The sequence below is a fragment of the Nothobranchius furzeri genome, chromosome 10 (genome assembly GCF_043380555.1).
Source record: "Nothobranchius furzeri strain GRZ-AD chromosome 10, NfurGRZ-RIMD1, whole genome shotgun sequence".
In the NCBI taxonomy this organism is placed as follows: domain Eukaryota; kingdom Metazoa; phylum Chordata; class Actinopteri; order Cyprinodontiformes; family Nothobranchiidae; genus Nothobranchius; species Nothobranchius furzeri.
In genome coordinates, this window is record NC_091750.1 from 31826035 (window position 1) to 31841010 (window position 14976).

The 14976-nt window shown below is 45.6% G+C and overlaps 1 protein-coding gene across 2 annotated transcripts in view; it reads right to left on the reverse strand.

Annotated features, from left to right (window-relative positions):
- LOC107390569 (DNA (cytosine-5)-methyltransferase 3B) overlaps positions 1–14976 on the reverse strand; it is a 133733-nt gene that overhangs the window by 66789 nt on the left and 51968 nt on the right. For both annotated transcript variants that reach the window (XM_054745607.2, XM_054745606.2), the window contains exons 10-12: positions 2579–2711; positions 1841–2359; positions 872–916 (exon numbers count right to left, since the gene is read on the reverse strand). In XM_054745607.2, coding sequence (XP_054601582.1) covers positions 872–916; positions 1841–2359; positions 2579–2711 — 697 coding nt within the window. The remainder of the gene's footprint in view (positions 1–871; positions 917–1840; positions 2360–2578; positions 2712–14976) is intronic.

Sequence of the window (14976 nt, forward strand, 5' to 3'; positions counted from 1 at the left end):
GCCAACGCGATATTGCAGAGCCGTGTCAGCCAGTTCTGTCGGAGGTGGGAATTGAAACTTCTTCTGACACGAGACTCTGCCAGACGTTCCTAGCAGACCCTCAAAATATGTTTGGGCCTGCCAAGTCTGACAGGCATCCTCCCCCACCACCAGGTAGTGGTCAGTTCACAGCTTCGACCCTCTCTTTACCCGAGTGTCCAAGACATGCAGCCACAGATCAGATGAGACGACATATAAGTCTATCACTGAGATGCGGCCAAAGGTATCCTGGTGCCAAGAGCACATATGGACACCTTTATGCTTGAATATGGTGTTCATTATGGACAATCAATGCCAAGCACAGAAGTCCAATAACCAAACACTGCTAGAAATCAGACTGGGGGGTGGGTGAATGACTCTGCTATTCTCTGCCTTCTAGGTTGTAACACTTCTAACAGGAGGCCAAAGCTGAGGCCCTCCTTGGAGCTAGCTGGGGGATGGCTTATCTGCTACATATCAATGAAATGGACACAACCCTATATATTAATAATTTTTGGCTTTTATTACACCTAAACAGAAAAGTTCCAAAAAACTAAAACATAAAAAATTAACTGCCCTCCTTTTGTTAAGACAGAAAACTTGACTTAATAAACCTAAAGTTGTTTTATGTAGCAGGCTGTTAACATGTCTATTCCTATGTGGTTGGAATTTTTGACATGGGAGTCAATGGGAACTTGCTCCTTTCTGGATACAGCATCTAGTTGATGAGGGGGGAGCTACAATTTTTGTCACTTTTGGCAGGCAAGAATTTGCCCCTTCATCTAATCCAAAACCCAGAGCTGACCGGTTGTTGGGTCCAATAAAATGAGAACTCTCAAGGCAAAACCCTCACCTTCAATGTCCAGTTTCAGGTTCATGATCCTATGGATGGTCTCCTCTGGAAAAGATTGCATTGGTTAGATAAATGTGGCCAAACTAAAGACAATAACCCACAGCTTCCCAGTCGTATCCAAACTGGTGTCTCTTCTGAACCAGACAGCAGACTTTGCCTCTGCTTGACCAGAGTGTGAGTAACAGAGACAGTGACAAAGAGAGAAATGGACAGAAAGAGAGAGAGAAAGGTTTAAAACTTTTATGGATATGTTCGACATCTTGCACTGAACAAAAATAATGTATTAACAAAAAGATAACAAATTTATGGACAGTAGGACTGGGTGATATGGCCTAAAATCAATACACCAATAAGTTGAGGATTTTAGGCCCACGAGGGAGTCTTGTGGAGCTGACAACATAATGCTGGAGATAAACATGGCACTTTTTCTATTACTAGCTTAAATTGAACTAGTTGTCATTTTTCACTGATATTGTTTAGGCATGCATGACAGAAGACATTTGCCGCCTAAAATGTTAACTTTTTTTTTTGCTTATTTTATATTGGTTTATATTGTTATCAGAAATTTAAGACTTTCACAATATTGGTATATCAGTAAAAACAAGCCGAGCATTCCTAGTTTTAACTCTACTGGGTTTTAACAAGTTAAGACCATCAGATTTCGCAGCTGTTCATTTCCAGTCTTCCTGGTCAATGAAGGACTTGGCATCTGGTACAGACACCCACCTACTTGTACTAGGTAGACTGTGTCCTTTGAAGGATGCAGCCCTTAAATTTGGACAGTTCTGCTTGTGCTGCTGGCTAAAAGGCAACACAGATACACATTTGTGTGGGAATGTGATTGTCGCAAACTGCAAAACCAAATACATGTACCATTACACCCCTGAGAAAGTGTCATGTTAACAAGGGTTAATGAAAACATGTGTTAGTAGCTTTTGAAACCAGATAAGAAAACTTCCTGTGTCTTACCTCTGAGCTTTTGGTCAGGCTGTGTGTACACACTGGTTGCCTGACTCCCTTTATTGTAGGTTTTGACAAAGTTCTTTTTCTTGGATGGAACAAAGTCTGGCGACATGTCGTCGTCTAATCCATAAAATGGCCCAAATGTCTTTTTAAGACTTCTCCCTACTCTCGTACTTCCTCTGCTTGATCTCCTTCCCGACACAGGCTTCATCTTCTCCCACTCTTTGGCCCACTCATCTTTCTCCTCCTCCAGACTTCCATGTTTCTCCATCTCTGTACTTAATGTGCCCCTGGACCCTTTTCTTTCCAGTGACTTGGAGCGTTTTTTTTCAGGATCAAATTTGTTTCTATTGTCAGTTTTCGACTGGAAAGAAGTACAGGACAGGTTGTTCAGTGGCACAGCAGCTGCGTTGTTCATCTCAGAGCTGAGTTTGGTCTTGTTCTTCATTGGGTCAGACTGGTTGGTAAACAAGTCAACTTTCCCGACGAGTTTCGTCTTCACCACTGGCCTGGTCATTTCCTTACCTGACAAGTGATTAGGAGTCAAACAGTCAGTTGGTATATGGCCTATATGTTCCATCCTCTCCTTTCACAAAAACAAAACCAGTGACTGAACACAAACTGGTGCAGCAGGATATAATGTTAATCCCCATGACGCATTTTATTTTATCAGACAGTTTAAAAATATTTCAGGCTGACAGACATCTTCTGCAATGTTTTACTTTCTTCATTAATGGTTCATACCATTGGCTGGTTTGAATCCAGCTGGACCAGATGGTTGAAAGCCTCCAAAGGCCCAGTCTAACAGGTGTTTCAGCAGCTCTTCACCATCTTCCAGCTCTGTAGGAAACTTCTTATTACAGCGAAGTGCTGCTTCCTGCAGGGCATGCATGGACACACAAACACACACACCAGCAAGGTCACAAGTGAGAGATGGCATGAGTGGTGTTATTAAGGTATGCTGAATTTTAACTTAAAAGGGCTGTATTCGTTCCTGGAAAGATGTTCACGCATCAACGCTCAGCAAAATAAAACTATTCATTGATCCATACGCAGAACTTGCGTTTACCGGTCGGCAACAAGATAGCGCCTGTGCTTGGCTTAGCCGCAGTCACCGGCCACTTTTTCAAACTTTTCTCCACTAACCTCCTCTTTTCCACCTTGCTCCTGTCTGCGATCCTCTTCAGTAGTGTCCCTGCTACCATCTCCTATGATCGCCAGACTCTTTTGTCCTTCCGTTCGTTCACGATCGCCCAAGACGCACCGAGGACGTACCATCCTTTTTGTTTTCCTGAGTGGCGCACCGGCCCGGAGCCAAACGACGGTCCCGAGCTGCCTGCCTCCGGCTATGTTTATCCGGTCTCGGGAAAACGTCGGAGGAAAAGAGGTAAACGAGCAGGAATCCAGGTGAGAATAAGACTTCTCTTAAAGCATGGTTTATCTGGTATACATCCGCGCGATCTTCTAGCTTCTTGTCCTTTGTTTGGTGACCTGAGCGCCACTTCCGCATTCCCGCCAGGCCGCGTTACGGCGCAGTTCATCCGTCCAAGTTTTTTAAGGTCGGTTTATCCTCATTTCTCAGTGGTTTCTCTTTCTGTTACCTCCATAAGTGGTTTTTATAAACACCATGGATCTAACCCCGCTAATTTACGTCCACTAACTCCAGCTGTTTCTGTAGTTTCTGATTCCTCCACCTCACTCAGCATGGCTCTATTAAACACCCGCTCTGTTAACAATAAAACCTTCCTGCTCAAATATCTAATTCTGTCTAAAAACCTGGATTTTCTGTTTCTGACTGAAGTTTGGCAGCAAACATCTGATTATTCTGGTCTGATTGATCTCTGCCCGAGTGGTTATTATTTTCTTAGCCAGCCCCGGGGTTCTGGTCGTGGTGGAGGCCTAGCTGTTGTTTTCAGAGACCATCTTCCATGTAGCTCTACAACCTCTGGTCACTTTGCTTCCTTTGAAATGCAGCTGATTAAAGTTGGGCATAAGGACCCGTTCTACTGTGCTGTGGTCTGTCGTCCACCTGGTCCAAACAGTTCTTTCCTTCAGGAGTTTAGTGACTTTCTATCCTCCACTGTGAAGCTGTCCAGACTGGTGATTGTTGGTGACTTTAACATCCATGTTGATGATCCCTCTGATCACTTTGCCATGAATTTCTCCAGCCTTATGGACTCCTTCAGCTTTACCCAGCATGTTTCTGGCCCCACACACACCAGGGGGCACACTCTAGACCTTGTTTTTACCCTGAGTCTAAATGCTGACAGTGTTTGTCCTGAGGACGTTTATATTTCAGATCACCATTGCATTTTCTTTAACTTGTCAGTTTCTGCGTCCCCACCTCCTGCTCGCCGTATGGTTAGTTCTCGTTTTCTTAACGAGAGCACAGCTAGCAATTTTTCTGCTGCTTTTGATCCACCCTGTTCTTCTGAGAACGACCCAGATTCCTTAACTTCTCAGTTTAACGAGCACTGCCTCCCCATTCTGGACAACATCTGTCCTGTCAGAACCAGATCAGTTCCTGCAGTGAACCCTACTCCCTGGTTTAAGGACAGCCTTCGCAACCTAAAGCGCCAATGCAGAAAAATTGAGCGCTTGTGGAAGAAAACCCATCTCCACGTCCATCTGCTGCACCTAAAGGATCTTCTGACATCCTTTAACTCTGCAGTCAGACGCCAGGGTTTCCTATTTCTCCAACCTGGTGTCCCAGAGCAAAGGGAACCCCAAGGTGCTGTTTAACACCATCAGCAGCATCGTCTCTCCTGCCTCTCCTACAGCCTCCATCCACTCTGTTGCAGACTGTGAGAACTTTCTGTCTTTCTTTGTGGACAAAGTCAATAAGGTTAGATCTAGCATCTCTCCTTCAGCCTTATCGCTGCCTCTCCTGACTCCAACCAGACCCATCATCCTAGATAGCTTTGCTCCTGTTTCTTTGCCTGAGTTAACCAAACTAGTTAACTCTATGAAGACCTCTGCATGCCCCCTCCACATCTTACCCTCATCTTTGTTTAAAAGTGCTTTTCAGTCCATCGGTCCCAGCGTGCTCTCTATAATTAATGCTTCTCTGGTTTCTGGTCAGGTCCCTGTTTACTTTAAGAACGCTGTAATCCACCCGCTTCTTAAAAAACCGAGTCTCGACCCCTCTCTCCATAGCAGCTTCAGACCCATCTCTAAACTTCCGTTCATCTCCAAGATCTTGGAAAAGGTTGTGGCTAAACAACTCACAGCTGCTCTTGATGAACATAACATCAATGATAGCTTCCAGTCAGGTTTTCGTAGAGCTCATTCTACTGAAACAGCTCTTCTTAGGGTCTCTAATGACCTTCTGACTCTCAGTGATGCAGGGGACTGTTCTGTTCTGGTCCTGCTGGACCTGACTGCAGCCTTTGACACTGTTGACCATCACCTGCTACTGGAAAGGCTGAGAGACTGGGTAGGCCTATCAGGATCTGCTCTGGAGTGGTTCTCCTCTTATCTCTCTCTTTATGCAGATGACATCCAACTGTACATCTCCTTTAAGCCCCATGAGATGTCTAAGCTGCAGCTGTTACACACCTGCCTAGACTCTAGCAAAACCTGGATGGTGGGAGCTTTCTTCAGCTGAATGAAGATAAGACTGAGATCCTCATCTGTGCCCCAGACAAGCTGGTTCCCAAAGTCAGAGACTCTCTTGGTCAGCTTGCTTCCCACACCAAACCTTCCGTCAGGAATCTTGGTGTGACCTTTGACCCAGCTCTCACCCTGGATTCTCATGTCAGTTCTCTTGTTGGCTCTTCCTTCTTCCATCTCAGGAACGTTGCTAAGCTGAGTCAAATTCTGTCCCGCTCTGAACTTGAGACAGTTCTCCACACCTTCATCTCCTCACGCTTAGACTACTGTAACTCTCTTTTCACGTGTCTGAGCAGAACCTCCCTGAACCGTCTACAAGTGGTTCAGAATGCCTGTGCTCGGCTTCTGACCAAGTCCTCCAAACACACCCACATCACCCCGCTTCTCCTCCAGCTTCTCTGGCTGCCAGTCAACTTCAGGGTTCATTTCAAGATCCTGGTTCTGGTCTATGGGGCCTTACATGGACAAGCACCATCTTCCATGCTTTCGTTCTTTTTAAACACTGAAACAATTTTGTTTACCTGTTTTGTAGCTACAGTTTCGCCGACGGCTGACGCTGATGGTGGCGCGTCACTTCCTTCTCCGTTTATCTGCGGGCAGCAGAGGACGTTGTCGCCCTCTACTGCCCGCTCTCCCCTCTCCGACGATGCAGTCCCATGCGAGGTCCAGTGTGTAAACTCCGTCGTCCCTGTTCATGGTCCCACATCAACGTCTCCTTATCTCGATTGCTTCCTTGATCCATCTTTTGTATTTTTGTTGTTCGGTGGTTATGATCCTTGTGTTGTCCCAGTCCATTATATGGTTTTCTCTTAAGCAATGATCTGTTACGGCTGACTTCTTTATTGTACTTTCTGCTTCTTCTTTTGCTGCTCTTGTGTGTTTTCCACTTGTTTCTTTCTCGCACTCCTTTCTGTGTTCTCTGCTGCCCGCAGATAAACGGAGAAGGAAGTGACGCGCCACCATCAGCGTCAGCCTGAAGACGCAGGCAGCTGTCGGCGAAACTGTAGCTACAAAACAGGTAAACAAAACTGTTTCTGTGTTAAAAAAGAACGAAAGCATGGAATTAGAACCACGACAGAGCAAGAACACACCTAAGAAGCATCATCTTACAATGGTGATCTTCTCAGTCCCTACACCCCCAGCAGGTCCCTGAGGTCCAGTGACCAAAGCCTACTGGTTGTGCAGTGCCAGGCTAAAGGTCAAAGGTGACAGATCATCTGCTGCTGTGGCCCCCAGACTCTGGACCTCTCTCCCCCTGAGCCTGAGATCAGTGGACTCAGTGGTCTCCTTTAAAAAGCAGCTGAAGACTCACTTGTTCAAGCTGGCTTTTGTATGACCTTCTTCACCTCTCTCTCTTTATTCTGCTCTCCCCACCTATTCCACCTTCCTCAGGATCCACTGGTTTCCCTCTTTCCTGTTCACTCTCTCTCTTTCTTATCATCTTTTAAATCACATTTTGTCTATTTTTGCTCATGTTAAATATATTTTTAAACATTTTCTAAATGCTTTTTTATATTTTTGGTTTTTGTTAAGCACCTCGTGATTTTTATCTTGAGGCGCGCTATAGAAATGATATTTAGGCCCGAGCAGTGAAGCTGCGAAGGCCTATTGTATCTGCTCCGTTTATTATTAGGCCCGAGCAGCGAAGCGCTGCGAAGGCCTATTGTATCTGCTCCGTTTATTTTTAGGCCCGAGCAGTGAAGCTGCGAAGGCGTATTGTATCTGCTCCGTTTCTTTTTTTTTTTTTTTTTTTTTCTTCCGCGTCTTTGGGTGGCCTTTAGGGGGTCTTAGCATATCCAAAAACTCACCAAATTCTGGCCCAATATAGAAAGTGCGTGAAATTTACGTATTTCACTGGCACCGTGAAAGTTGGTAAAAAAATGTTTCGACAGCTTCCCCTAGAAAATTAAAAATACCCCTCTGCTTTGACCTTTTTTCATAGTAGATCGATGAAATTTGGTACACTTGTAGAACTCAACAATACGCACAGAAAAGCCTCTTGCACCCATGGTCAATATCAAACAGGAAGTCGACCATTTTGGACTAAAGTGGCCATTTTGACCCCGTTTTGGCCATTTCTAGGGTCTACATTTGGTTGAACAGTTTGGTCATTTTTCGCACGATTGTCTCAAAAATAGTGTGCGATCGAACAGAAGCGATGGATGAATCAAATAAATAAATAAAATTGACTTTTCGTAAATAATGAAGGGGCGGGGCCAGGCCTCAAAGTTCAAGCACTCGCCCAAAAAATTCAAATTGCTTTAATTTCATAAATGAAAGAATTACAGTTAAAGTAATTATCCATGGACAATCGGCATCGCCCCCCGAAGACAAATGAATGGTCGATTGATGATGTCACATAAGCCCCGCCCCCTCAGGCCTTAAAAGGTCAAGTTTTACTGGGAAATTTTCCAAAATTCGCCCTTTCAACTAATCACCCCAAATTTGTAGCAGGTAACTGAAGACAAGTTGGGGTTGCTTGGCGTCACTTTATGTGAGTTTTCTGCAGAAGGCGGGGCTGTGGCGGCGCGGCGAAGTCAGGCGTACCAATGTGGCCTTACGTTTGCCTCCCATTTCGTCATTTCTAGAGATATCGCCACAAAACCTCTTGGGAGTGATCCTAGTTCGGCCCCCCACAAAATGTGATGTGAACATCCGGTGGGCGTGGCCTATTTTCTGAAATAGCGCCCCCTAGGACCATTAAAACTGTCAGCCCCAAGTCATGCTTTGACTGAGGAGTACGAAATTTGGTTTCCTAATGTGGTGTCTCAGGACCTACAAAAAAGTCTCTTGGAGCCAAGTGCAAAGTTGCACAGGAAGTCGGCCATTTTGGTCCAAGTACTCGATTTAGTGGTTTTCGCACACGTTGTTTGGAGAGTGATGCTCCATCGCCCTTTTCACCAATCGCCTTCAAACTTCTGCTATATACTCTTAAGACATAAAGGAAAAAATTCAACCGTCGGATTTTAAATAAGTATAAAGGTGTGGGCGTGGCTAAGCCTCAAACGTTGACCTGTCGCCACGCCACTCTTTTTTTCACAGCTCCCTATTGGACTCCTTTTAACCAATCACCAGCAATCACTGGCAAATAGCAGCAGATAAGTTGAGGTCACTTGGTCTTTAGTCCTGGCAGGTTTCGAATAAAGGCGGGGCTTTGGGAGCATGGCGAAATTCGCCATCACGCCATGGCAATAAGATTGCCTCTCATTTCTTCAATTATCGTGCCATTGCCACAAAATGTCTGGTGAGTGATCCTAGTCTGACCCCCAATAGAACTGGACAGCTGTAATTTGTGGGCGTGGCCTATTTTCTGAAATAGCGCCCCCTAGGGCCAATAAAACTGCCAACCACAAGCCATGCTTTGACTGAGGAGTACAAAAATTGGTACACTAATGTGGTGTCTCAGGCCCTACAAAAAAGTCTCTTGGAGACAAGAGCAGAGTCGCACAGGAAGTCGGCCATTTTGGTCCAAGTACTCGATTTAGTGGTTTTCGCACACATTGTTTGGAGAAGGATTCTCCATCACCCTTTTCAACAATCACCTTCAAACATCTGCTATACACTCTTAAGACATAGATGAAAAAATTCAACCGTCGGATTTTAAATAAGTATAAAGATGTGGGCGTGGCTAAGCCTCAAACTTTGACCTGTCGCCACGCCACTCTTTTTTTCACAGCTCCCTATTGGACTCCTTTTAACCAATCACCAGCAATCACTGGCAAATAGCAGCAGATAAGTTGAGGTCACTTGGTCTATAGTACTGGCAGGTTTCGAATAAAGGCGGGGCTTTGGGAGCATGGCGAAATTTGCCATCACGCCATGGAAATACGTTTGTCTCTCATTTCTTCAGTCATTGTGACATCGCCACACAAGTTCTGATGAGTGATCCTACTCTGACCCCTAATAGAATTGGACAGCTGAAGTTTGTGGGCGTGGCCTATTTTCTGAAACACCGCCCCCTAGGACCATTAAAACAGTCAGCCCCAAGCCATGCTTTGACTGAGGGTCACAAAATTTGGCACACTAATGTAGTGTATCAGGACCTACAAAAAAGTCTCTTGGAGCCAAGCTCAATGTCGCACAGGAGGTCGGCCATTTTGGTCCAAGTACTCAATTTAGTGTTTTTCGCACACGTTATTTGGAGAATGATATCTCCTCGCCCTTTCCACCGATCACCTTCAAACTTCTGCTATATACTCTTAAGACATAGAGGAAACAATTCAACCGTCGGATTTAAATAAGTATAAAGGTGTGGGCGTGGCTATGCCTCAAACTTTGACCAGTCGCCATTACCTTATTTGACTTAACAACTCCCATGTGCATGATCAGATCAATTTCATACTTTGTCTATGTGATCACTGACCACATCTGAAGACAGTGACAATGTGGACAGCTGACATCACCTAAGCCCCGCCCCCTGACTACAGGAAGTCTATTGTTTTATGGTGAACTGCCCATATTTGTCCCCTCTAATTTAGTCAAGATGACACTAAGGTCATGCACTGTCTTCATGATGTTGTAATGACCATTCAGATCTGATAGCTTTTTAGAAAGTGAGGGACTTTGATGCCATGGCGATTTCTGGCATGACGCTGTGACCTTACGTTTGACTGTTACTTCCACAAACAGCCTCCGATTTGCCCGAGACTGAACATCACATCACCAGTGTGGTAAAGATAGAGTATCTCCTAGTGGTGAGACATGTAATGGTGGGCTCAGAAGGGATGCTGAGTCAGGGTGAGGTGTGGACGAGGAGGCTTTTTACTGTTTCCTGTGTCGGGGTGGCTGACTTTCTGTTCCGCCAGGAATGCCCTGGTGCCCTCGGCTGCCGGCCAGGATGGAGATGCGCGGAGCCGGGTTTGGAGAGCGTCGGGGATGGAGCGGAGGGGGTGCGGAAGGAGGGCGAGCAGCTTCGCTGCGAGGGCCGAACGACGCTGCTTGCAGCTTTAATTAGGCCCGAGCAGTGAAGCTGCGAAGGCCTATTGTATCTGCTCCGTTTATTATTAGGCCCGAGCAGCGAAAGCGCTGCGAAGGCCTCTTGTTTTTGCTCCGTTTATTAGGCCCGAGCAGTGAAGCTGCGAAGGCCTATTGTATCTGCTCCGTTTATTATTTTTTTTTTCTTTCTTTCTTTCTTTCTTTCTTTCTTTCTTTTTTTTTCTTCCGCGTCTTTGGATGGCCTTTAGGGGGTCTTAGCATATCCAAAAAGTCACCAAATTCTGGCCCAATATAGAAAGTGCGTGAAATTTACGTATTTCACTGGCAACGTGAAAGTTGGTAAAAAAATGTTTCAACAGCGCCCCCTGGAAAATTAAAAATACCCCTCCGCTTTGACCTTTTTTCATAGTAGAGTGATGAAATTTGGTACACTTGTAGAACTCAACAATACGCACAGAAAAGCCTCTTGCACCCATGGTCAATATCAAACAGGAAGTCGGCCATTTTGGACTAAAGTGGCCATTTTGACCCCGTTTTGGCCATTTCTAGGGTCTATATTTGGTTGAACAGTTTGGTCATTTTTCGCACGATCGTCTCAAAAATAGTGTGCGATCGAACAGAAGCGATGGACGATTAAAATGAGACAATAAAATTGACTTTTCGTAAATACTGAAGGGGCGGGACCAGGCCTCAAATTTCGAGCACTCGCCAAAAAAATTCAAATTGCTATAGATTCATAAATGAAAGAATTACAGTTAAAGAAATGTTCTAAGGACAATCGTCGTCGCCCTCCGAAGACAAATGAATGGTCGATTGATGATGTCACATAAGCCCCGCCCCCTCAGGACTTAAAAGGTCAAGATTTACTGGGAAATTTTCCAAAATTCGCCCTTTCCAATAATCACCCCAAATTTGTAGCTGGTAACTGAAGACAAGTTGGGGTTGCTTGGCGTCACTTTATGGGAGTTTTCTCCAGAAGGCGGGGCTGTGGCGGCGCGGCGAAGTCAGGCGTACCGCTTAGGCCTTACGTTTGCCTCCCATTTCGTCATTTCTAGAGATATCGCCACAAAACCTCTTGGGAGTGATCCTAGTTCAGCCCCCCACAAAATGTGATGTGAACATCCGGTAGGCGTGGCCTATTTTCTGAAATAGCGCCCCCTAGGACCATTAAAACTGTCAGCCCCAAGTCATGCTTTGACTGAGGATTATGAAATTTGGCACACTAATGTGGTGTCTCAGGACCTACAAAAAAGTCTCTTGGAGCCAAGTGCAAAGTCGCACAGGAAGTCGGCCATTTTGGTCCAAGTACTCGATTTAGTGGTTTTCGCACACGTTGTTTGGAGAGTGATGCTCCATCGCCCTTTTCACCAATCGCCTTCAAACTTCTGCTATAGACTCTTAAGACATAAAGGAAAAAATTCAACCGTCGGATTTTAAATAAGTATAAAGGTGTGGGCGTGGCTAAGCCTCAAACTTTGACCTGTCACCACGCCACTCTTTTTTTCACAGCTACCTATTGGACTCCTTTTACCCAATCGCCAGCAATCTCTGGCGAATAGCAGCTGACTAGTTGAGGTCACTTAGTCTCCAGTACTGGCAGGTTTTGAAAAAAGGCGGGGCTTTGGGAGCATGGCAAAATTCACCATCACGCCATGGCAATACGTTTGCCTCTCATTTCTTCAATTATCGTGCCATCGCCACAAAATGTCTGGTGAGTGATCCTAGTCTGACCCCCAATAGATTTGGACAGCTGTAGTTTGTGGGCGTGGCCTATTTTCTGAAATGGCGCCCTCTAGGACCATTAAAACTGTCAGCCCCTAGCCATGCTTTGACTGAGGAGTACGAAATCTGGTACACTAATGTGGTGTCTCCGGTCCTACAAAAAAGTCTCTTGGAGCCAAGTGCAAAGTCGCACAGGAAGTCGGCCATTTTGGTCCAAGTAGTCGATTTAGTGGTTTTCGCACACGTTGTTTGGAGAGTGTTACACCATTGCCCTTTTCAACAATCACCTTCAAACTTCTGCTATAGACTCTTAAGACAAAGGGGAAAAAATTCAACCTACGGATTTTAAATAAGTATAAAGGTGTGGGCGTGGCTAAGCCTCAAACTTTGACCTGTCGCCACGCCACTCTTTTTTTCACAGCTCCCTATTGGACTCCTTTTAACCAATCACCAGCAATCACTGGCAAATAGCAGCAGACAAGTTGAGGTCACTTGGTCTATAGTACTGGCAGGTTTCGAATAAAGGCGGGGCTTTGGGAGCATGGCGAAATTCGCCATCACGCCATGGAAATACGTTTGTCTCTCATTTCTTCAATCATTGTGACATCGCCACACAATTTCTGATGAGTGATCCTACTCTGACCCCTAATAGAATTGGACAGCTGAAGTTTGTGGGCGTGGCCTATTTTCTGAAATAGCGCCCCCTAGGACCATTAAAACTGTCAGCCCCAAGCCGTGCTTTGACTGAGGATCACGAAATTTGGCACACTAATGTAGTGTCTCAGGACCTACAAAAAAGTCTCTTGGAGCCAAGCGCAATGTTGCACAGGAGGTCGGCCATTTTGGTCCAAGTACTCGATTTAGTGGTTTTCGCACACGTTATTAGGAGAATGATGTCTCGTCGCCCTTTCCACCGATCACCTTCAAACTCTTGCTATATACTCTTAAGACATAGAGGAAAAGATTCAACCGTCGGATTTCAAATAAGTATAAAGGTGTGGGCGTGGCTAAGCCTCAAACTTTGACCAGTCGCCATTACGTTACTTGACTCAATAACTCCCTTGTGCATGATCAGATCAATTTCAAACTTTGTCCGTGTGATCACTGGCCACATCTGAAGACAGTGACAATGTGGACAGCTGGCATCACCTAAGCCCCGCCCCCTGACTACAGGAAGTCTTCTGTTTTATGGTGAAATGCCCATATTTGTCCCCTCTAATTTAGTCAACATGACACTAAGGTCATGCACTGTCTTCATGATGTTGTAATGACTATTCAGATCTGATAGCTTTTCAGAAAGGGAGGAGCTTTGATGCCATGGCGATTTCTGGCGTGACGCTGTGACCTTACGTTTGACTGTAACTTCCACAAACAGCCTCCGATTTGCCAGAGACTGAACATCACATCACCAGTGTGGTAAAGATAGAGTATCTCCTAGTGGTGAGACGTGTAATGCTGGGCTCAGAGGGGATGCTGAATCAGGGTGAGGTGTGGACGAGCAGGCCGTTCACGGTTTCTGGTGTCGGGGTGGTTGACTTTCTGTTCTGCCAGACGTGCCCTGGTGCCCCCGGCTGCCGGCCAGGATGGACAAGCGCGGAGCTGGGTTTGGAGAGCGTCGGGGATGGAGCGGAGGGGGTGCGGAAGGAGGGCGAGCAGCTTCGCTGCGAGGGCCGAACGACGCTGCTTGCAGCTTTAATTCTTTCTTTTTATTTATTATTCCGGTGCCGCTTTGAATGGCTTTTTGGGGACCTTAACATACCCCAAAACTCACAATATTTTGCACACTCGTCAGGCCTGGTGAAAAATTTGATATTTTAAAGGTCCCAAAAAAATCGCAAAGAAAATGGCTGAACAGCGCCCCCTAGAAAGTGAAAAAAAACCCTCTCCATAAAGCTTAGTTTATCGTACAGTTATGAAATTTGGTACACTTGTAGTACTCAACAGTCCGCACAGAAAAGTCTCTTGCAAGCATGGTCAATATCAAACAGGAAGTCGGCCATTTTGGGTTGAAATGGCGATTTTTTGCCGTTTTTGCCGTTTTCAGGGTCCGTTTCTGATTGGATTGCTCGATCATTTTTCGCACGATCGTCTCAAAAATTGTGTAAAATTGCTCAGAAGGGATGGGTGAAAAAAATGAGACAAGGATTCTGACTTTTCGTATACGTTGAAGGGGCGGGGCCAGGCCTCGAAGTTTGACTACTCGCCAAAAAAATTTAAATTGCTATATCTTCATATCTGTATGGAATAGAGTTACCAAACTTTCTGTGGTCATTTGTCATCCACCCACAAAGTAAATTGAATGGTCGGATGATGACATCACACAAGCCCCGCCCCCTCAGGACCAAAAAGGTCAAGTTTTACTGTGAAAGGTCCCAAATGGCCCCATTTCACTCAATCACCACAAATTTGTAGCTGGTAACTCAAGACAAGTGGGGGTTGCTTTGCGTCACTTTATGGGAGTTTTCGGCAGAGGGCGGGGCTGTGGCGGCGCAACGAATTCAGGCGTACCGCCGTGGCCTTACGTTTGCCTCCCATTTCGTCATTTCTAAAGATATCGTCACGAAACTTCTTGTGAGTGATCCTAGTCCGGCCCGCCAAAAGATCTGATAGGAAGATCCGGTGGGCGTGGCCTATTTTCTGAAATAGCGCCCCCTAGGACCATTAAAACTGTCAGCCCCAAGCCATGCTTTGACTGAGGATTACGAAATTTGGTACACTAATGTGGTGTCTCAGGACCTACAAAAAAGTCTCTTGGAGCCAAGTGCAAAGTCGCACAGGAAGTCGGCCATTTTGGTCCAAGTGCGCGATTTAGTGGTTTTCACACACGTTGTTTGGAGAGTGATGCTCCGTCGCCCTTTTCACCAATCGCTTTC